The sequence below is a fragment of the Anomalospiza imberbis genome, chromosome 7 (assembly GCF_031753505.1).
Source record: "Anomalospiza imberbis isolate Cuckoo-Finch-1a 21T00152 chromosome 7, ASM3175350v1, whole genome shotgun sequence".
NCBI lineage: Eukaryota > Metazoa > Chordata > Aves > Passeriformes > Viduidae > Anomalospiza > Anomalospiza imberbis.
The window spans coordinates 32,698,628-32,720,925 of NC_089687.1; the positions used below are offsets into that span (position 1 = coordinate 32,698,628).

Consider the following 22,298-nt stretch of genomic DNA (forward strand, 5'->3'; position numbering starts at 1 on the left):
AGTCAGAGCCAAACCATCTTTCTCAGATGTACCTGGGAAAACTGAGCCCAGGCACAAGTCTTTCTCCATCAACACCTAAAGCTAGAAACAGAAAATGGAAAAAAAAAAAAACAATGAAACAAAAAACACAAACAAAAAAAAAAAACCAACCAAACAACAACAAAAGGCACCAAACCCCAGGTTTTCAGAACACCTATACCAAGTGGCAGCAAATAGTCACAGTGGTGACACTTTTACCAAAATACTCTGAAATATACAGCATAACAGACAGCTTTTCACTAGAAATGTGCATTTACAGCCCACACAATATTTACTAAAGCCAAAAGAAATTAAGAGTTGTTTGGATTTGGTTTCATTTTTCCTTTAAAAGAATGTCACTGGAACTGTAATTTCAGGTCTTGCTCATTCTCATAACTCAACATTTCCCCCCCACCATCAACATTATTGGTTGAAAAATGACTGTTTCTAGCTATATGCCATTAGACTTCAAGTTCATATAACAATCTGTGTATTATTCTTTCACCATACACATCTATTGGAAAATCAGGTTGATCCACTTCTTTATAACTGAGAAAAGCCAGTTATTTTTTTCCCCCCTAACTTTAACTTCACAGATAACATTAGTGATCCAATGAACAACAGGAAATGTTGGAGGTAAAATAAGGAAGGTGCTTGGGGAGGGATTTTATAAAGATCACTCCAGGCTCATATATTTCACTCAATTTTTATAGAGTAATTTCTAGGTGGGCAAAAAGCCAGCTGAACAGAAGGAGCCGGCTCAGGCAGGTAACACTCACCCCATTTAGGGCTGTTATGTCCAGTTGTTAAGGGGAGCTGCCAGCCCAGGTTATACATCAGCAACAACAGGAAAATGCCTCCCCCTCCCAACCTTGCTACCTTGTAATTCAAAATATATACAAATGACCTGTACCTCATTCAACAGGAAAATGCTGTCTTTTAAACTTGGTACAAAATACTTTTATAGACAAACTATGCTTGGCCACTTACTGGTTTTCTCTGAAAAACTCCGGAGTCTACAGATACATTTTCTTCCTTAATTTCACAAATATAAGTCTCTTAATGCATGAAATCATCAATATTCTAACAATTACTGCAGTCTTTTATACATATCTCAGCATTTTGCTGTGGCAAAAGTGAGCAGTAATGTCCTAGAAGTTCATGTTGTACACATTTCATTATCTAAAGCAAACATTTGCACAGAATTTGCATAATCAGGGAAAAAAGTCTCACACAAACAGTCAACATTAAGAGGAAGGAGCCCGAGCTTTAAAGTCAACAGGCATTTTGTCACCAACTTTGATGAAACACCTTTGCTGCTCGGGTTGGCAAAGCGAGGAGGAGACTCTGAAACAAGAACATAGATCAGGAGCAGTAACACTCACTGCTCCGGCCACACAAGGAGCTCTGCAGCCAGGAGAAACCCTGGCCTTGGCCCATCTGCACAGGACAGAGCGAGAGCAGTCAGACCTTTCAGATATCCCATGGTGTCCACCAGAGCTCCTGTCCCAGAGACAGAGCAGAGGCACCTTGGATTTATTTATTTATTTTTAAATCCTTAAACTAAGCCCTTTTTTTTTTGTGCTGGACAGAGGCACAAAATTGTTTTGACTCTGTGATGTGGGAACAACTGCAAAGGAAATGCAAGAGGGCAGCTCTGCTCTGTTGGTGCCAATCTCTTCTCCCAGCCCTGAAGCGCAGCATGTGATTTAATTGCTGAACTTCTACAATGAATTCTTCCTAGTGTCAGATGGAACAGCATTAAGGGCTTAACTGTCTTAAAATAACATTTCTAAAGATTGTGCCTTGTTTTTCTGACTTGGTATATACAATCCTAAATGGAAAGAGATTAGGAATTAAACATATGCAGTGTGAAAATCACAAGGTTTGCTTTGTGAACTCAGCTCAATAAAGTGAGGTGGAAAGGATAAACTACTTAAAGATACAATCACTAAGAGAAGATCTGGAGACTGCAGGGATGGATAGTGAAGGTGTAGATCTTCCTGTTTATGCAATTACCCCTAAATGAAACCAGAAAGACACAATCCAAGGGGAACAAAGACAGGCAGACATGGCACTGATTCTGCTCTCAAATGCTTGGAACAGCTTGAACGTTTCTAGCAAGCTTAATTCTTGGGTGTTTACTTAAATGAGATCCCCACTGGTTTTAATGATGAGCAGACCAATTAATTTCAAAGGACACATGAATATTCTAGTGGAGAAAAAGCAAGCCCAACTGCAAATATAAATTAATAAAGATATTACAAGGCTTTCATACCATCACCTGTCCCATACTTTCATCTCTCACCTGAAAGAAAAAACCCTGCTACAGTAAAGGTTTTTTGGCAGAAGTGAGCACACGAGCAGATGTGTCTGCATTAGTGCTTTATTTTCCATCCCAAGTGTTCTCATTCTCCACAGCATGGAGAGGTCCTGGAGCACACCAGTGACACTGCAAGATGCTCTCCAGGACTTGCCAAGCACATTACACCTGCTGCTGGCCTCTCAGCCCCCTGGAGCAGATCAGAGCCAGCAGGAAGGAAACGCCCTCGGGCCCATCATTGCGCACACACTGGGGGTTTGCCGCTCTTGCTCCACAGTCCTGCTTCTCTTGTGCCTTCTTACTTGCTAAAAAAGATACTGCCAACAATACAGGGAAGAAATTTTGTGTGCTTTGTGTGCATCTGTCCAAAAGGGAATGTTTGCATTCAAGCACGTAATAAAAAGCATTAGATGTTTTAATTTTGTCTTGCTTTATCACCTGATACACTGCAAAGGAAACAGTATAACTATTATAAGCATAATATCTAATTGCACTTTCATCTTACAGAGTAAAATTCTGATTCTAGAAATAGCTCAGCCTACATTATATGCAGACATATGGACACATCTACATTATAAAGAAATTGCACAAGAGGGTGACTCTCTAGCTTGATGCAACTCTTGTAAATAAACAAGTACCATAAGCACATCGGGGACTTGACTGCAAATTAGATTCATTCCAATTTCCTAGACCCAACACACATGTTCCAAACCTATCCAAAGGGCAGCCACTGATCTGGACCTTTGCTGGTGGCTTAACTTACACTTGGGTAGAATCACAGAGAGGAGTTTAATTTCACCCAGTTCCCCTGTGACAGCACTGCCACACAAATCACACCAACATGTGCCAGAGGGGGAAAGGTGATTCACTTCCAAGCTGCAGCCTCTCTCTCAAATAAATTATAAATGCAGGCACTGGCAAAGAGAATTCTACATAATTTAAGCCACATCAGGGCAGCTCCTACAGCCCAGAAGGTTACACACATGAGCTGTCCTCGTGCCTGGCCTGGACTGGAGGGAATGCAAGGCCATTCCCACCATGCTGGCTGAGGAGGAAAGCAAGCACAGCTGGATCCATCTGCACATTACTTCTCAGGCTAAAAGTGTGCTCAGACAACACAGGGTAACACTGCTAAGCCAAGGCAGTGGGGTCATTCCTACAGCCCCACAACTGACTTAAAGATTCACTAATTACTGGCAGAGGATCTCTCTTCTGACTCCCAAGCACTGGCACGGATCAGGGAAGGCCAACATGGGTAGAAACTGGAGCAAACTTTGGGCTTTTCAATGGCTCAGATACACCTAAAGTATTGAAAGGCAGATATATATAAAATATATATATTAAATACTAACATCCAGATAAGGATGTGACTCACTCACCACTGCCCAGTTAGAGCACAGCACACAAGAAATCTCATTTACGCTGCATTTTATTACTGGAAAAGCAAGACAGGACTGTATTCTAAAAGCTGCCACTTACTGACAACTTGCAATATGTGGTTACAAACAGTGCAAATGAGTGAAACAGACACTTGGCTTTAGGAAGGATGAGATGGGAATGGCTGGTACATGCCTTGGTCTCAAAACATAACACTTAAATCTGATGATAAAGAAGTGTTTGCAAGACTAACAACAAAAGCTTACATGTTAGAGGATTGAGTGCACGTATGAATTTATGAGGGGATTAATTAAATTTACACGCAGGCAACATTAAAGGAAACAGAAAAGCCACTGTATTCATGAAAAAAAATAAATATAATAGTGAAAATTGGCATTTAATACAGCTTGAGCAGGCAAAATGTGCACTACATAAGCATGAATCTTTCCAAAAAACCACTCTTTGGTTACATGAAGACAGTCAGGAGTGCTGTGTTCAAGTGCTAGAAAGGCCCATGATCCCTGCCTGTCTAGCAATTTGGACATACTCAACTAGTAGTCTAATACTTAATTACAGTGTAAGGAAGCCTGTTCTCTTCTATTTCTGACACTTTCAAACAATTTATCTATTTCAGTACCAACTGTATTTATAGGTGGTAAGTGAATCTAAGTATTAAATAATGAAGAGATGTTCTTCCCATCAGCTGAGTGATTGCAACATTAAAAGATAGGAATGTTACTACGCAAAACCTGCTAGATTTCCCCCTCAAAGAAGCTGTTTCTTAAATATTTCATAAAGTTGCTTTTTCAAGTGGCACTAAATATTTTCCAAGATGTTACCTACTCAGTAAATGTCTCACTAAGTGGCTTTTTTGAACAAGGCAGCTGCTTTCCAGCCATTTAGCTTTTCTACACACTCAAATATCAGCTTGATGAATGGAGTACACAGGGTACCAGACTGCTCAGAGCTGACCATTCTCCATGCACAGGACAGCAAGCACCTGAGTGTGTGCACAGAATTACCACACAAAAATGTTTATTAGAGGACTGGATGGCTACTGCCATCTGGAGATCCTGTCCTTGTGGGAGACAAGCTGGAAAAAGCAAAGGAACACTGATCAAGAAAGCTTTAATGAGATTTGACAGGAAGAGTCCAAAGTTTCACAATCTTGTTTTTCCTCCGTGCCCTCCAGAAAACACGAAGTTTAATCCATTTTAAATTTTCAGTATACACTTTAAAGTAACTCCTTCATTTCTTGACTTTTTGTAGCTCACAAGTAGAACACAAGGAGCAATTCCCAACTTCCTTCAGCAAAGCTACATCCTGCCACAGGTCCTTGAGACCTGTTCAAGAAATGGCCAGAGAGTCACAGACTTCCCTGAGAAGTCCATCTTTCTTTCCAGCATGGACACTGCCCTCTTCCAGCTACCAGCCACTGGACCCACCTCAGCATTCCTGGCAGTGCAAATTAAGAAATCCATCCTCTCTGTTTCCAGCCAAGTCCTGCTCTGCTTCCTCATCCCCTCTCATTTCTTCAAAATCAAGTTTTCTTAACTTCTTTGCATCTTTGTATTATGAGCAAAAGCTCGGGTCTTTATCTTACAGACCTGAAAGTGAATTCAAACCTGGTGAAGCATTCACCATCATGAGGAAGAACAGTTTGAAAGAACAGACTCCAATTTTGCCATTATCTCCTTATCCAGGAAAAAAATAAATTTAAAAAAAATTATTGCAAGAAGATTCTAGAAGAGATATCTTTACTGTCATGCTATCACACCCTGCTTGTTCAACCTGAATATAAGAACAAATTAGGAGTATTACAAGCAGCAAAATAAGAGTAGCATAAACCAGTTTTAGCATTCTCTCACTTGCAACACCTAAATACAAAAATTGTCATGTTTTTCCAATCAGCTAAATGCCAGCTGCAGTGGTATCATTAAATCTGTACCAGGTCTAACAAAGTAACAAGCAAAGCAATTAAGACTGTATTAGAGACCTTATTCTTACAATATAATCAAAAACACTTCTTTACTTCTGACAAAAAAACCATAAATGTCAAAACAAAAACTTAGAGGTTGAATTCTCATTTTCAGACTGAGCAAAGGCAGTTAATCTACTTCTAAAATGGCATCCAGTTTTGAAAAACAGCTTGGAAAGATCTGGGATGCAAAATGGCATAAAGGTCAAAAATACAAAAAAAAAAAAAAAAAAAAAAGGCAAACATTAGGGAGGTATAGGCAGAGAGAAAAAATATGGAAAAAGGTACATGAAAAAGAAAAGTAAAGCAGAAGCCCAGGACAGACAGACAGACACAAAGTACAGGCCCTGTAACAGAACTGCATTTAACAAATCATCTTCTCAATTACAAGTAACATAGTCATAGGCAGCCCCCAGTCCTCTATATAATGGATGTAAAAGAAATGGAATAAAAACGGGAGACAGCAATTAGTCAGGACAAAATGGGCTTAATTTCAAATAAAGGAAGCACAGTTGCAAATGTAAATAAAGCAGCAAGAAACATGAAATACTAAAGCTTTACTTTTTTTTTTTTTTCCTTAAAACAAGTGTTCAGAGACTTCAAGATCAAAGAAACTAGATCTGTTTCTTTTCTTCTAAGTACTTCTCAAATACAGAGCTCTGTCATAAAAATGGTCACCCACCAGGCAAACTTGGTACCCCAGGATTTTATTTCATTTTCTAAAGTGTTCAAGTGCGCATAACAATTCATCAGCACCCCCTTTTAAGGTTTTATGATGTTTCCTTTCCTTCCTTCCATGGCCAAGCTTGGCATTTCAGCCATAGTCGTGCCACCCTACAGGGACCTCACCCCCAGCACAGAGAAAGGGGGACAGAAGAAAACAGAAGGGTCATCCCAAAGCAGAGCAACACAAAATCACAGCCAGTTATGTCCTGTGCTTCCCTGCAGCCATGAAGGGTGAAAGAGAACAGGCAGATGTAGGAGCTAATCCTGTTATGAAAAAGTTGACAATAATGTGTAATTCTGCAGCTTGGCAGTCTACAGCATCCCTGGGAAATGGATGTTGTAAAAGCAAGATGCTCCTTCAGATTAAATAACCGCATGCCTTGACTGCTCTCATATTTTTTTTAAAGTAAAATGCATTTAGGGTGACCAGCATTTGTCTGCTGTGAAGCTCAACTTCTTTCAATTTATGTCTGTCATTTAAAAAATTCAGTCTATGAAGAAATGATGGCTGCAGTAGGTAAGTGATGAGAATTACAATCTAGTCAGGTGGCAAAATTGAGAAAATTAAACTGTACAACTGCATGAGAATCAACAGTGAGATCTAAGTTCAACAAAATGCATCTATTTCTAAATATTTGCCATGAAAGTAGCAAATTTGAGTGAGTTTTTTTTCTCCCCAAAAATGAAACCTTCAGTGGATTCAGATTGTCCCCAAAAAAATCACATAAGGAAAGTCAGCTAAAGTTGACTGGGAGGTCAAAGAGCTGTGCTACAAAATGAATGGAACCACCAAGGTGAGGTTTGCACCAGGCAGCACAACACAAAATGCTCACCAAGCTAGGGAGATTTTCCACAGACAGAGAAAAAAACACATTGGGGGAAAAGAAAACAAAGAATAAAAGACAAAGAGGTCAGAAATAAAACTTATGTCTCTGTGTAGAAGTAATTCATGTTTAATTCTCTTCTGTCACAAGAAAAAGAACAAATATATCCACACACATACACAACTTAGAGCAATTAATAGTGCAGAAGGAAATAAATCTGTCAGCTCCTGACAAGGATCACATTATTCTTACAAAATACAAACATGCCTATCTTACAAGTGTTTTAACCCAGAATTTATCAAAGCTCCTTCTTGAGAAGTTGAAAATTCTAACGAATGCATCAAAGGCAACAGAGAAGTCACAGCACAAGTAGAGACTCCAGAAAACTAAAAACTCTACCCACAGCCAAACACAGCATTTGTGACAAGGAATCTGAGGAGTGGAGGAGGGACAGGGAAATGGTAAGAATAGAATGAAGTGAGTGGACCCAATGATGCTTGTGAGACTATGTATAGAATAAGCACATGCTACAATAAATGCAGACTGCACAGTCCACCCCCAGGTAGCCACACATCAAGGAAGCACTAGCAACATCCATGGAATTCTTATAATTTTACCTTTAAAACCGTTAGTTTAAACGGACAACTGGGATGCATTTTGATAGATTTATGTTGGAGTACTGGAGTGAGTTCAAACAAAAGCCACGCCATCATCAAAACTAGAGGAACTGATATATGAATAAAGGAAAACAGCTAAGCATGCCAAGCTTGGAAAAGGCACAAGTAATGAAGATTCTTACAGCTTACAAATATCTGAAGGATGTAGCCATCATGGAGACAGTAATTAGTCAGGACAAAATGGGTTTAACTTCAAATAACACAAAGGAAGCACAGTTGCAAAATAGTAATAGTGTCAGGAAATTCTTAATGGCAGAAAAGTGCAGCAGTTATTTTAAAGCATAGAGCATCTGATATAGATGCACACATTAGATCATCCTGTATGGAGTCAGCTGTAGTCTATAGCTCTGTCAAAGCATAATCATGATCCACTGGATGGCTGTCAGGCACAGGGGATACCCCAAGAGCCTTCTACTCTTCTTTTTATTTGGGTGAATGATGGTGACTTCTATTCCAAAGCAAACTGCAGAAAGGTTTGCACGGAAATACTACTGTATTGAGTACTTACAGCTATTCACTTCAATGAAAATTTTGAAGTGGTTACAGCTAATAAACACACTATTTTGAAACCTCTGAAGTGATATTATGATTCTGATAGACCATATGGTTTCAGCGTATTTATACCACACAGAGCTCTTCGGAGCCTTTTCACATGTCAGCTGTGACTGTCTCCTGGGGACACACAGAATGCTTGGGTGGTGGGGGACTGTGGGAGGACCTTAGTGGGACTTCTGGTGGGTTGTGGCACTGCTGTGAACCACCCACCCCACCCCAAACTTCAGCACTGCCAAATTCAAGGAAACATTTCCTCAACTGGAGTCTTCTTTCCCAACCCCAATACCCAAATCAGTAATCAAATGTTGGTGTTAATTTGCAACAAATTAAATTAAGCAAAATACCCTGTGTTCAGACTGTTTTGCCAGCAACAGGAGCAGATGCTTTCCTAGAGGCAGTATTTAATTTACTAAGACCCCATACACTTGCTAAAAGCACTGAGCTTGATCAAGACCTCCTGTGTCATTGGGAAAGTCGTAGCTGCTCTAAGAGTGCCCCTAAGTAAACAAGAAATGCTGCTGAATAACACAAAATGTCACTAACTTCTTACAACATCAATCCTGCTCTTCAGAGAGACAACAGAACCTCTAAAGAAGGGCACTAAGTATTTCTTCTTTATAGGTCACTGAGCTATTAATATTTTTTACTTTTTCCACCTCTGTTCCCATGGAGGTATGCCATGAGACAGAAGCACAGCCACATTAACCCTACTGCAATCCTGCCATTCCGTTGAAAGCATGACCTATTAGTAATTAATCTTAGAACTGGAGGTAATAATAGCTCTCTCCACCTCACCAACAGCACTGCTCATCCTGCATTTACAGCTCCTACAAGGACCCTTGACAGGGGAGAGAGGACCAGCAGAATGTGTTAGCTATTGCAAAATGAGACAGGAGCTACTGACTTTGTAACCCGTTATTAACCAAAAGCTTTTTCTTCATTTCATTTTCTGCACCTAAACACATACTCGGAGAGACAAAGGTCCGTTTGTTTCTCTCTCGACGCACACACGTGAGACTCATTAATGTTAACTGGATTTATGAATGCCTGCTGAAAAGAGAAAAAAAACTGTAAAGATTTCCAATTTGCAGAGAAACAATCAAAGGAATAATTTCTTGTGCGTCTTGCTGATGAAGATATGAGGAAATAATGGATGAGTCACTTTACATTATGATTCAAAATTCCTAAAATAGAACAGATGAAAACACTGATTTCTGTATAGGTCATATTCATGTAAGGCACACTTTCTAAGAATCCAATTTGAACCTTCAAGTATAGTCCTGCTTCTAATTACCCAGCTCCAAGAAGAAATCCTGGTCTCTGAATTGTAATGATACAGATTCATTGCTGTAATTCAATTTGTCAGGTGTAAAATACAAATGCAATTTACTCTGCACACCCCCCATAGCTTTCAAAGAGACACTGAACTTGAGCCATTTGATAATTCATTCCATATTGTAGCTTTCACATTTACTCTGCATAAAACTTCTGACAGATTTTTTTTTTTTTAAAGGTGATTATACATGGCTCTAGTCACACTACTAACTGGTTTGAAAATAAATCCAACATTCATCTCATGGCTACAACACAGCATTAGCCACTACCTACCTGGCCTGCAGTGACCCGGACACTTCAAAGTAAGCTCCAAATTTCTGCTACTTCTGATGGGGATCAGGGAGAACATCCACAATCCTCACATGCACTGATTTGCTCTATGGGAACTTCTCCTCTGCTCAGCTCCGGTCAGCTGAGTGCAGACTCTTGGAATCAACAAGGCCCCTCTTACAGAAAAGAGAGTTTCAGCCACTCATAAAGAACTTTGGCACTTCCTTCCTTCAGGATCACGTTTCCTCTAGGACAATCAAGAGCTATAGGAAATGAGCATGATGCCACACCACTGTGTTAAACAATAGTGAATACTCTTGAATATAGAGTATACATTAACAGTATTGTATATGTATGATAATATAAAAATACATACTGAAGTATAAATATGTAATGTGAACTAAGTATATAAATATATACTTAGTATATATATAAGTACATAAAGTATAAGTATATAAATATGTACTTATATCAAAACTGTAAGCACACCACACCACACCGTATGAAAAGATGCAAAATATCTAAACAATTTCCTGGAAATACTCAAACTGTGGATGTGTACACTGCCCATGCCACAGTGCAAGAGCTCTGAGGGCTGAACAAGATAAGGTTGATAGTTTGTTTCTCATTTTTCCCCTCTTTGGAACAATCTATAATGCATACAATGCTTTAGAAAATTCTTGGCTTGAGTTTTCCTTGCCTCTGCATAAAGCTGTTCTAATGACAACAATTCAATTTCTATGTCAGTTGCCTTCCTGAGTACCTTTTAAAAGCCTTTCCAGAATTAAGGTTATATACTCTAGTAATTTTCAATATGAAAAAGTGCAATCAGTAAAATACTGCTGATAATGCACACGATTTGTGGAGAGTGAGAGCTAAATATGAATTAGTTTTGGAAAAGTTCCGAGTCTATCATCTTCCTTAATTACAAGTTGGGTCATTGACTATGAATCGCATGACTCAGCTCGGGAATCCCTGCAAAGGAATCCTAAGTAGATTTAACAGTTGCATTTGATTTATTTGTTCCTCAGAGCTGAAACAAGCCCTGTGTGTCAGACCTCTGACAGATCAGGAGCTCCCCAGAGGACGTCAGTGCAGGCACTGCTCCTGCCAGCTGGATGTCATCTGGGATGAGGGAAGCCAGGAGCACCCAGGAGTCCCAAAAGGTTGGGAGCAGGACACAGGAGGGACATGCCTCACTCCCCAAGGAACCTCACCACAGAGGATCCAATTAAAAGCTACTCTGCTACAGATCAAATGTGAAATTGCAACCTTGACTGAGGACAGAGGGATATTTAGTCCTACACTTGGCTTAAAAGCACAGTCAATTAAATTAGTGCTGCTCAGGTGAGTTTTGGGCATCTCCAAGGATGGAGGTGCCACCGTCTTTCCTTCCAGCACCTCCTTCCAGTGCTTGATCAGCCTCAATTTCACTTTTTCCCCTTGTATCTGATCCGGATTTCCCAACTCTTAACTTGAACTTGTTGCCTCCTATCACACACCTCCAAGACAAGCCTGACTGACCAAAAATTCTCCAAGCCAGTCTGGTTTCCCAGCACAAAAACCTGAACGAACAACACAGTGCCACTGCTGCCATGGACATGCTGACAAGGACAGGCCAACCTTTGGCCTGGTTTTCTCCAGTTCTATCATGATGTTATTCACTAATGATGTGTTATCACTTGGCGACTCTACATCTTCTCTCTGTTAAATACCTTGGCTGTTTCGGTTTCCTTCATACAGCTCACTGCAGTTTCCTTTCCCTGGGAAGCTGCACTTTTCCTTCTCTAATTCTCCTTTCCTTCTAAAGCAGGTCCACTCTGGGCACACTCCATCACCACAGGGAGTTGGTGGTGCAGCCACCAGGTTTTGCTGGACTTTTCTAATTACTTTGCCATGACACTTTCATACCCACGAGCACTCCGAGGTGTTTCATAAAGAAAACCTCACATATCTCTGACATCCTGCTGGTGGGAAGCTTTTCTCTCTGCTCACCATTAGTAATACAATGGGCTACAACTCCACAAACCTTTGGAAGTAATCCTTTAAAACTGCTTTCATCTCTTTCTAATCCTTAATTCCACCTGCTAGTTCATGCAAATTTACTTATTTGCCAAACAAACAGGTGTCAGATGATTTACCGGCTCATTTGCACAGCAGAAGGACAAGCAAATATTATCTTGATTTTTCTCCCTCATGAAATATTTCCATAAAACTATCAGAAAAAAATTAGCATTGCTATTAGAAATATCAGTGCAAAGAAGCCAGAAAATCCATTTATTCAGCAGTATATTCCACTGCCACCCTCACAGTACCTGAAGCATTAATTATATTTTAAGACTATTTCGTAAACTAGCAGCATAAAATGCATTTTGCTTTAAAAAGAGACTACAAACAACCTTGCTTTATTTGTAGAAACAGTTGTTTACTGCTCATGTAGAAGAGCATAATGGTTTTTATGCAATGGCATTAAGTTTACAGAGTCTCACTTTTAAGCAAACCTAAAAACTAAAAACTTTTTTTTTTTTACAATAAAGAGTATTTTGTAAAAATAAAATACTTTAAAAAAACCCACAAAAATGGAGACTACACCCACAGTGTACTATGCTGCAAGTATATAAGAAGCCCAAGAATTCTGCTATAAAGACATTTATGCCACTTCTTTACTTTGCCCTATTTTTTTTTTTTTTTAATTCAGAAACCAACCCAAATGAGTGTTCAACACTCACATAAACAGGCTCAGAACTAAGTGAGACTGGGACAGGCAGGTTTGGTAGCTGGCAAAGTTTGGAGACATCTTTGTTATATTCTCTCATGATAAAGCCAACTGTTTCCAACAGAGGAAGACAAAAGATCCTATACAATTGCACATCTTTAAGCAAACTTCACTCAATAATCATACATTTCAATAATGACTAGCAAAAAAAAAAAAAAATAGGCATTTTGCATTTGCTTTATAAATTTAGGCTCAGGTTGTTTCATGGACTGCTTGTCCAGACCCCCTATGCATCATAATCCTTTACAGACCCAAGTGAGCCCCGGGTTTTAACTCCAGACATTTTATAAAAATCCATTCGATGAAGGAGTAGCTGATATTCTATAATGGATATTGTGGTTTTCTGTCAAAAACAGTTGCAGCAGAAATTAAATACTTGGAAATTGCAGCTATTTAAACAATTGTATTCTGCCATGTAAATCAAGATGTACTCATTAAAAAAAAAAAAAAAAATAAAAACCAAAAAAAAAAAACAACACCACAAACTTCATGGACACCTAAACATAGAAAATACTGCCCCCCAACCCCAGTTATAGTCTCCCAGGTGTCAGATCACAGAATCTGGAACGGTGTGGGCTGGAATGGACGCAAAGATCATTTACTTCCAACCCCGCTGCCATGGGGAAGCATGCTGTCAGTTAAATTAAGTTCCTTTCCTAAGTCCAGAAACTCATTTCCAGAAGGCAAAGTGGCAAATTCTAAGAGATACTGGGCAGTGCTAAGTTTGAAAGAAAATCTGACCAAGCCTTGGCCAATGTAGGCAATCAAGCTATATGCTGGCTGTGAGAAATCCAGCAACATGAATATTTGAGTTCAGCTGGGTCCCAGAGGAGGTAGCCTGATCACTTGCTATTTGGGGAAAGAAGCCTCTCTAAAAATATCATTTTCACATACATAAAAAAGTCATTTAAAAAATGCAAATCACCACAGTCAGACACAAAGCCTGACGAGTCCTAAGTCATTGGTACAAACCAAGAATGTTGATGAGCTTCTAAACACAAACAAAAAAACCTCAGTTCCTCAAACCAATTCTCAACATTCTCCAAGCCACTTGCAGAATTTTAACAGAAAACCTGTTCTTTATCACATGCAATCAGGGAAGCAATGCCTGGTGGGAGATATGGAGATCACTCTCCAGGCATTATTTCTGGATTTGCTCTTGCAGCTGTGAAGAAAGAATCTGCATTTCCTTTCTTACACCACTATCTGTATAACTACCACCCATTTAAAATTCCATATGGAAAATATTTGGAAATTTACTCTCTGAATTAATTAAAAAGAAAAAAAAAAGATCCCACAGAAATTCATGCTCACACACAATTCAGTGTTCAGAACAATATCCTCTACCAAGGGAGAAGAAAAACCCTCTGCCCCATCTGTACCCCTGCCTCGGTCAGTCCTCAGAGGAAAGGAACTGTAAATATATTTTGACAAAATAAATTAATTACACTATGAGTTAAAATCTCCTGGTTCCTGGTGCCTTCAGACAGTGTCTTATCTCCATTGAACAAACAAGGTTAAACATGACAAATATTGTGCCTCCTTGTGAGTAAGTGTTGTTTTGTTTACTTTGGAGTTTTTTAAACAACAGTAAGTCACAGCTCATCATATAACAGTCTTTCAAGAATGCTGGGGGAAAAGCATTTGTTCTCACTCCAAAAATGTGTGGAAAAATAGAAGGGTCTGATGAGTATTAGTATTTAAGGGACTGGCCAGATATAGCCAAATTAGGAAGGCTCACTCCCTCTCCCATGTTTACAATTGAATCACAAGTGAGCAAACAAAAAATCAACTCACTTTCCATTACCACCAGGCAGCATTAAAGAATCTGTCTTGCAAATAATTATTTAATTATTAGCTGCATTAAGATATTAAATCATAGAAAATGTTCTGGATTGATTTTGTGGGACTCCTTAAGCTCACCCCCACCTACATTTTAAGATGCATCTAATCAACGGCTTTGATTTTTGCAGACAATAATTGGTCCTGTTGACATGCCTGAATGCCATTCAGAAAAGGAAATATGGCAATTGTCACCAGTTAGGGGCATCAGAGATCTTGCAGCCACTTAGTCAAGTCCTACAGAAACCCCCACTGTGCTCAACTAAGAGGCCACTCACCACTCAGTGTCCTCTGGATCCACAACTCAGAGTTAACTCTTTTTTTCAGCTGTGAATCCCTGCTGGTGGGAAGGTCAAGAAACCTTCATTTTCCCAGAGCCCACAGGAAAGCCAAGAATTTTGGGATTGCAATCTGCACCTTGGAAAAGTCTAATTAGTTTAAAGGCTTCAAAAATATCAGTGGTTTTGAAAATGCAGGAGCCAACTTGCTGTTTTTCAGTTAGCAACATGGTAAACAACATGTTAGCAACGCCGTTTTCCAAGCGCGAGAAACGTGTTAAAATTAACGTTGTGTATCTCAGAGCTGAGAGATTGCTACGGATATTTGCATCAGAAAATATTCAAGGCAAAGGCTCTCCTCAGACTTATTCTTTAAGGCCTCGATCTGAAAAAACTAAACAAGTGTACTAATTTAACCACGGTAATAGTCTAATTACATTCAACAGAACACCAATGTGTTTGAAGCTTACCATGCATTTAATAAGCTTTTACAGTACAAAAGCCTGCTCAGTAATGGCTCTGAAGCAGAAGCTGCCCCAGTTTAAATCTGCTGCATGCTGGACTCCAGCTCCTGCTATTTTTTGGACCAGATGATGGAGTCACACAGAGTCTGATGGACACAGGAGTGCTGTATGTCGCTGCACAAGGCTTGAGACCTCTCTGAATTGCTCTGGGAGTGCACTTAAATTATGATAGTTTCCTGTTAACTCACCAAAACACGCCTGCTGATAATGTTTTGAAACAGAACTGTTAGAGATAGCCTCACACAAATAAACCAAGTCACCCGAGTTCAAACAAATGGACTTTAGAAGTAGGACACAGTTATGATTTTATTGTTCCTTAAACTTTACCAGTTTATTCTGTTATCTGCTGAGTGGTTGGTTTTCAATCATGATCTAAGTAATGTTTATTAATTATTAAAATTAAATTAGGCACAATTTATTTTGCCAGTTTAATATTTTTATGAGGTAGGGCTGCTCAGCTCCTCTCATAGAAAAGATGTGAACGTCTTCAAGTTCCGAACTTAGGTCAAAAAATACATTAGCAGATCCAGAGGGAACATAACCACTGAAGGAAGTAACAGGTGATTTTTCTCCCTTAACTAATACAACTCTGGCCTAGCAACTCAAGCCTACAAACTCTGCAACATTAAAGATGAAAAACAATGTATTGCAATAGTTCTATTAAATTCTGCACGTGTAAGATAGAATTGAAAAATTACCCTCCAGCTACTGGCAATATACAATATGGCAAACAGAACTGCTGGATGTCATTTTACCAGTATTTAAAATAAACTTATGGTAACCATTGTTTATTTTATATGTGTACTAGATAGCTTGAAATCAATGGATATTTATCCTGATCATGCAGAATTATAGCTGCTGTTGTAATTCATCAGGAAATGTTTTAGTTTAATACTTTCTTCCTGTAGCAGGGAATGGATATTTGTAATAGAAATTCTCATAAAATACATTTTTATGTCCACCACAACCTATTTACTTTAGGAGATGTGGGAATACAAAAATATTCTACAAAGTGTAAAAGAGCTAAAGACAACAGACAGCCTGAGCAACAGATGGCACTTTCAGAGGGCACCAGTGTGACAGTATTTGAACTCCATGGAGTTTTCATAAAAGTATTGGCATGCCCTAGGACTTCTAAAATGAGTTATAAACAAATTAATTCGTTTATTAATTAATTAATAACCCTGCAGTCATAACCAAGCTGACTGGGAGGCACAAAGCAGTACTACACGGTAGCCACCTGAATTTCATGAGATCATCTTCTCCACAAGGCTTATGGCATTGAGTTCAGAGTTTGATTCCAGTTTTAAATAATTTGTGACTGCCTCCCTTGGACCTGGGGACCACTGTTTCCATTCTACCCTTGGAGTCCCCTGTGGTCATACTTTCAACCAAAATAACTTATTTTGTCACTGTTAGTCACAAAAACAGTTTCTTGTGTTTGCTGTATTTGGTCCTTTAACCAACTGCTTATCAGGACCTTCTAATCTCACCTACTTTCCATCTGTATCAACAAGACACTTGAAATTAGAATTACAGCAGCAATTTACACCACACAGGGGTCTAAGTTTTTCCCTGACCTCCTCAGCCATGTGACAGCACCTTACTCATTCTGATCACCACCGGAGAAAATGTATTTGTCCAGGTAAAAGACGTGAAGGAGCCCCACACTTCCACATTGTAAATCTCAAGGAAACAGAGCCCTTTACACCAGTGCACTACCTTAAGGTGAAAGAGCAGATACTCAGTCACCAGCCACATACCAGCTACTCAGAAGGCCAAAGACTCAGTTCTCTTGCTGACCAACCAAAAATTGTATATATCAACTGGGATAAATACTTTAAAATGGCTTGGGGTTTACATCCCAGAAGACATTTTAAGGATTTTAAAAATCACCTGTGGTTCTGACTCCAAACAACTGATTACTCTCTCCAGAAAGCTGTTTTTTTCATACAAGTTTCAATACTTTTTGAGATTACAAACTGCGAGAAAGCAGTCACAGCAAGGAAGATAAATTACAAAGACAGACCACTGTAATTTGACATCAATAACATAAGGCCTAAAAAAATAACAAAGTGCATTAAAAGTTTAGGACCATAGGCAAAACAAAGAGTTTGCAGGAAAAATTTTTATAAACTGCTACAGCCAAAAAGAACATAGCCACCAAGTACAAACCCTGACATGAAATGGCCAAGCAATCAGGACAATATTCATTGACTAAAACACCAAAAAGCATGAAAATGCAGAAAGAGCACTAGAAATTTGAAACATCATTGCATAGCACTGACCCACATAGTAAGTTTTGAGTTTCTTGTTCAGAAACCATCTGCCACACAAAGACCACATGGCAGTTGGTTCACTCAGACACTACTCCAGCAAAAACAAAAATCCTTCCAAAGAGCTGCCATGGACTACTCCAATGGCAGATGAGCTTTTGTTAGGAGACTCTGCATGTTTGAAGGATATTTCAGGCAATACAAACTGCAGAGGGAGAGGATAAAGCCTTTTTCGACAGCGCAAACACCACCAATTTCTTTTAAACATACTGCTCCATTTTCTGAAGTAACTTTTTAATAAGAGTTTGGAAGCTATTCTTCCACAGGGGCCCATTTCCCATCAATTCCTTATTCAGATTTATTTTCCTGACAAGAAGCAGCAGATGACAATTGGGTAAGGGATCCCTTCCCCAAGAGCAACCCAGTGGGCCGGGGGGGCCACATGCACCGAGTACTGGGCAAAGCTGTCAGATACCCAGGACTGCATGCAGACACACATTCCTTCATTTCCCACCCTCACCTGACTGAAGGTTCATTCACAAGCAACTTTTTCTTATTTAATTTTTACAGCAGCCTGTTTCCTCAGTTGCCTAAATCCACCCTTTCCCTTGTTCCCTCTCGTGGCCTTCACCTCTCTCTGAGCTCAGGTTTTCCCGATGCCTTCTCTTGAGGAATAGAACTGTGGCCTTCCCCATCCTCGTCCTACTTTTTATCTTTACATCTTTATCATGTACTTCTCTCCCCCTTCCAAGTAACCCCATCTCAAAGCCCACACTCATTAGACATTAAAGCAGATGTGCTTCAGAGGAAGACCAAGGCAGCAGAAATGCTGTCACTCCATCTTTTCTACCAAAAAGTAACTCTCTGATGCTCTCCACTGAGCAGCTTTTATGGAAGGCCAAAGCTTTGTGTTTCACATTCCCTACCAGCTCTTTCTTCCTGCTGTATTCTGGGAGTTTTGAACCAAATCTTCATAGAGTTTTAAACTACTAATTCTGTATGAAACGGGACACAGGCAGAGGACAAACATGTAGCGATCACCCACAGAGACAAACAATCAGGGAAAAAAATCTCTCAGTGACCTCTCCTGGAGAGCAAGGCAAAAAAAAAAAAAAAAAAAAAAAAAAAGTTTCAGGGCAATATCAGGTCACTCCAGAATGGGACAGTAGTGAAAAGGCCCAAGGAGGTTTCTCCTCCGAAACCTGACCAGCTCAGGTTTGAAGATAACACCACATAAAATCATCTCAAACCCACAACATCATCTGACTATATCCAGGACTTTTCTACTTGATGTGAAATTCTACTGAAACACACACATTCATCTTTATTACTAGACAGAGGGTGGTGGTAGAACTCTGAAGGGGAACCAAAACTTAACAACAAATGTAATTTTTGAACAAAAGCAATTCTATGTCATACAAAGGGAGGCCTTTTTCGGGTTCTCCTTGGTTTATGAGGAAGCAGGGATTTTAGAAAGCTTGGAGCTCAGATGGAGAGACAATGAATGCTTTAGAACAAATAGGAAGATATGTCTGAGTCAGAGCAGCTTCAAAAATTCTGATTTTTACCTAGATTCGTAAACAGATTGCTGTTTCTCCTAGTCTTATTCTATGATGGAAGACAGCAAGAGCATACTAAAAGGCTGTGTTCTTACTGGAATTTCTAAAGACTTAGTCTAGTTTACACTAACAAGTATTTTCATCCTTCCAAGTCTGAAATGCTTGTTTATACTGAAAGTGACCAATCCTCTGAAACAATCAAACATCTGATTTTCCCATTGAAATGGATGTAAAAGTACTTCAGCACCTCAAAACTATCCTGAGCTAGTAATGCCCTGTATCACAACTTAATGATATCTTTACCTCCTATAAATTAAAAAAGTAGCTCAGAAACACAAGCCTTGATGCCTGCATCTATATCATTCATTTCATAGGGAAGGATTTCATTTTGCTGTCCACAGAGCCAACATCAAGAACTCTTCCTTTTCAACCCAGCAAAAACTTTGCCAATGCTCAGTGCCCACACAAGAGCTGTTAAGCTAAGGGCTCTTGTGGCAGTCCCATAGGCACAGTCTCCCCTCACATCTGTCTCATTGAAGAGCTGGGCTGAGTTATAATTTCTTCCCAGAGTACATTTTTTCCAGAGAATGAGCACTTCAAAGCCCACACAATTTTTTTTTTTTAATTTGAATTTGAAGTTAGCACCAGTCTTTCCCAAAATATTTTGGTCGCAAATAATTTTATCAGTAAATAAATTAATCAGGAATATTGAGAATACAGGGCTGCCTTTTTTCTTTTTTTGCCAAGGGAAAAAATAAATTTTAAAAAAATGCTGTTGAAGCAGAATCCATTATGAACTGCAAGATAATACACAGTCCAAAAGTTACATCAGAGTATTCTCAGTCCTGCCAAATGCATCTTTACCGAAATTGTTTAGTAGGAAGAAGGTGATGTATCATGCCATTACTAGAAATGTATCAAATATTTCTGCAGTAGGTCTTCGGTTTGCAACTGTAACAGTGAAATATTACACACATATTGCCATCTCATGGATACTACAAATGCTTGGTTAAAATTCCAAGAACGCAATCCCTGACAGAAAAATGTGCAGAATCCACAGCAAATAAAACTGTAAAGATTTACAACGTGAAAGCAGGAACTTCACATTTGAAACAGTCCAAAAATCTGCCTCAGATTCTCTCGTAGTAGTTACTATTTTTACGACTTGGCTCAGACTTGCTTTAATCTCTTTATTTAGGGAGAAATTGCAAGCTTGCCAACTCTAGCAAATGTTAAGTACTTCAGTAAATTCCCCATCAATATAGGTCGTGCATTCGAAGGAACAAGAATGTGGTGAGTAAGTTCTGCTCCATCTCCTCCAAAGAGGATTTCAAAATAAGGCAGTGATGGGAGAGAGAGATAAACAACGTGGCTAAGCCCCCCTTTCAGCTCCATCCTCCTCTCCAGACATCTGTCCACACTGCGTTGTGCCGTGATTGAGATGTTCTGTGATGCAGCTCACCCAGCCTGCCGTTATCCTACATCCCTGTTATCGGAGCAGGCAGGAGAGCAAATGTATTGCCAAGGCTATTGCGTCGTCACTCTTCCATTAAAGTTCCGTAACAGCACGAGGCGAGTTCCAGCAAGTCAGCAAAACCATAGGAAACCCAACAGATGCAAAGATGCCTAAGTATGGCAGATGAATTCAGAAACAGTCCGAATAGCCTGTGCAGGCTTTCCGGAGCACCTACGCCAAATTGCCTAAACCCACTGAGTCCTGTCAAACCCTGACTTCTGCTTTCAAAAAGAACTTGGCAGCCAACAAACCGAACCGCGGGTCGTTTCTCAGGCTGTGCTCGAACAAACGCATCTCTCTACCCAAACGGCTCGGACAAGCAAACAGACAAGTTTCGGGTCCCTGCCCGCACTTCCCCAGGCGGGACCTGCGGCTGTCCCCGCACGGGGGGACGGGGCCGGCGGTCACCGGGGAGCCCCCGCACCGGGAGACGCGCTCAGCCGAGCGGCGGCCGCCTCTCCCCGAGCTCCCCCGGGCTGCGGAGCCCCGGCCCTGCGGCTCCCCGCCCAGAAGGGTCCCCGGGCCGCCCCTCCGCCCGCAGCCGCCGCAGCGGCGGCTCTGCGGGGACACGGAGCGCCTGCCCCGGGCGGGAGCCGAGGGCACCGCGTCCCCGCGGCGGCAAAGGAGGGGCGGGCGGCCCCGGCTGCCGCTGCGAGCCGCAGGAGAAGGAGGAAGGGAAAGGCAAGGGAAGAAGCCATTACCAGAGTTTTGTTCCCGTTCTTGCTGAGGGGGCCGCGGAAAACTCCCTTGATGTTGCGAAAGTGCCCGTTGCTGAGATGCGCGGAGCTGATGACAATGTAGTAGCACTCCATGGGGCCGGGGCCGCCTCCTCAGGCCGGGCTCGGCGGGGCTGGGCGGGGAGGGCCGGGGCCGGCGGCGCCGGGGCCGGCGGGGGCCGGGGGTGCGGCCCCTCAGGCGCGGCGCGGCCGCGGGAGGAGGATGCGCGGCGGGGCGGCCGCGGCGGAGCCGAGCGAGCTGCCGCCGCCGCTGGCAGGCATAGTGCTATTATAGCGAGCAGCCTTGCCGGTCGGCTGCACTGAGCCAATGGCAGGGAGCCACTGGGCTGGTACCGAGCGCTGTCAGAGGAGGACATCTGTCACACGCCGCCTCCACCGCCACCCACCGCCCCACGCCCCGCTGCCCCCGCCGCGGACGGGCCGGCGGCAGGTAAAGGGGGACGGGCGGGGGGAGAGGGCAGAGCCGGCACCCCAACCGCAGCGAGCCCCGCAGGTGGGGTGTGCCCTCCTTTTTCCGGGGGTGGGGACGACGACGAGTGTGATTCCTCCGGGATTTGGGGGGGTGGGCATGGAGAGATGCCCGGGGTGCGACGCCCCCAGCCCAACGCTCCCGCCCTCCCCCTCCTCCGAGCAACCTCCGCGCCCTCCACCGCGCCCTTTTCTTTTTTCTTACATATTTCTCTAACACCTCACTCCACCTGCCCGGG

General features: G+C 41.3%; 1 protein-coding gene across 1 annotated transcript in view; it reads right to left on the reverse strand.

The window, feature by feature from the left end:
* The window catches only part of ZNF804A (zinc finger protein 804A), a 144,514-nt gene extending 122,791 nt beyond the window's left edge, over positions 1-21,723 (reverse strand). Inside the window, exon 1 of the mRNA XM_068196403.1 lies at positions 21,556-21,723. Coding sequence (XP_068052504.1) covers positions 21,556-21,666 — 111 coding nt within the window. The 5' untranslated portion in view covers positions 21,667-21,723. The remainder of the gene's footprint in view (positions 1-21,555) is intronic.
* Between the last annotated feature and the right edge of the window lie 575 nt (positions 21,724-22,298).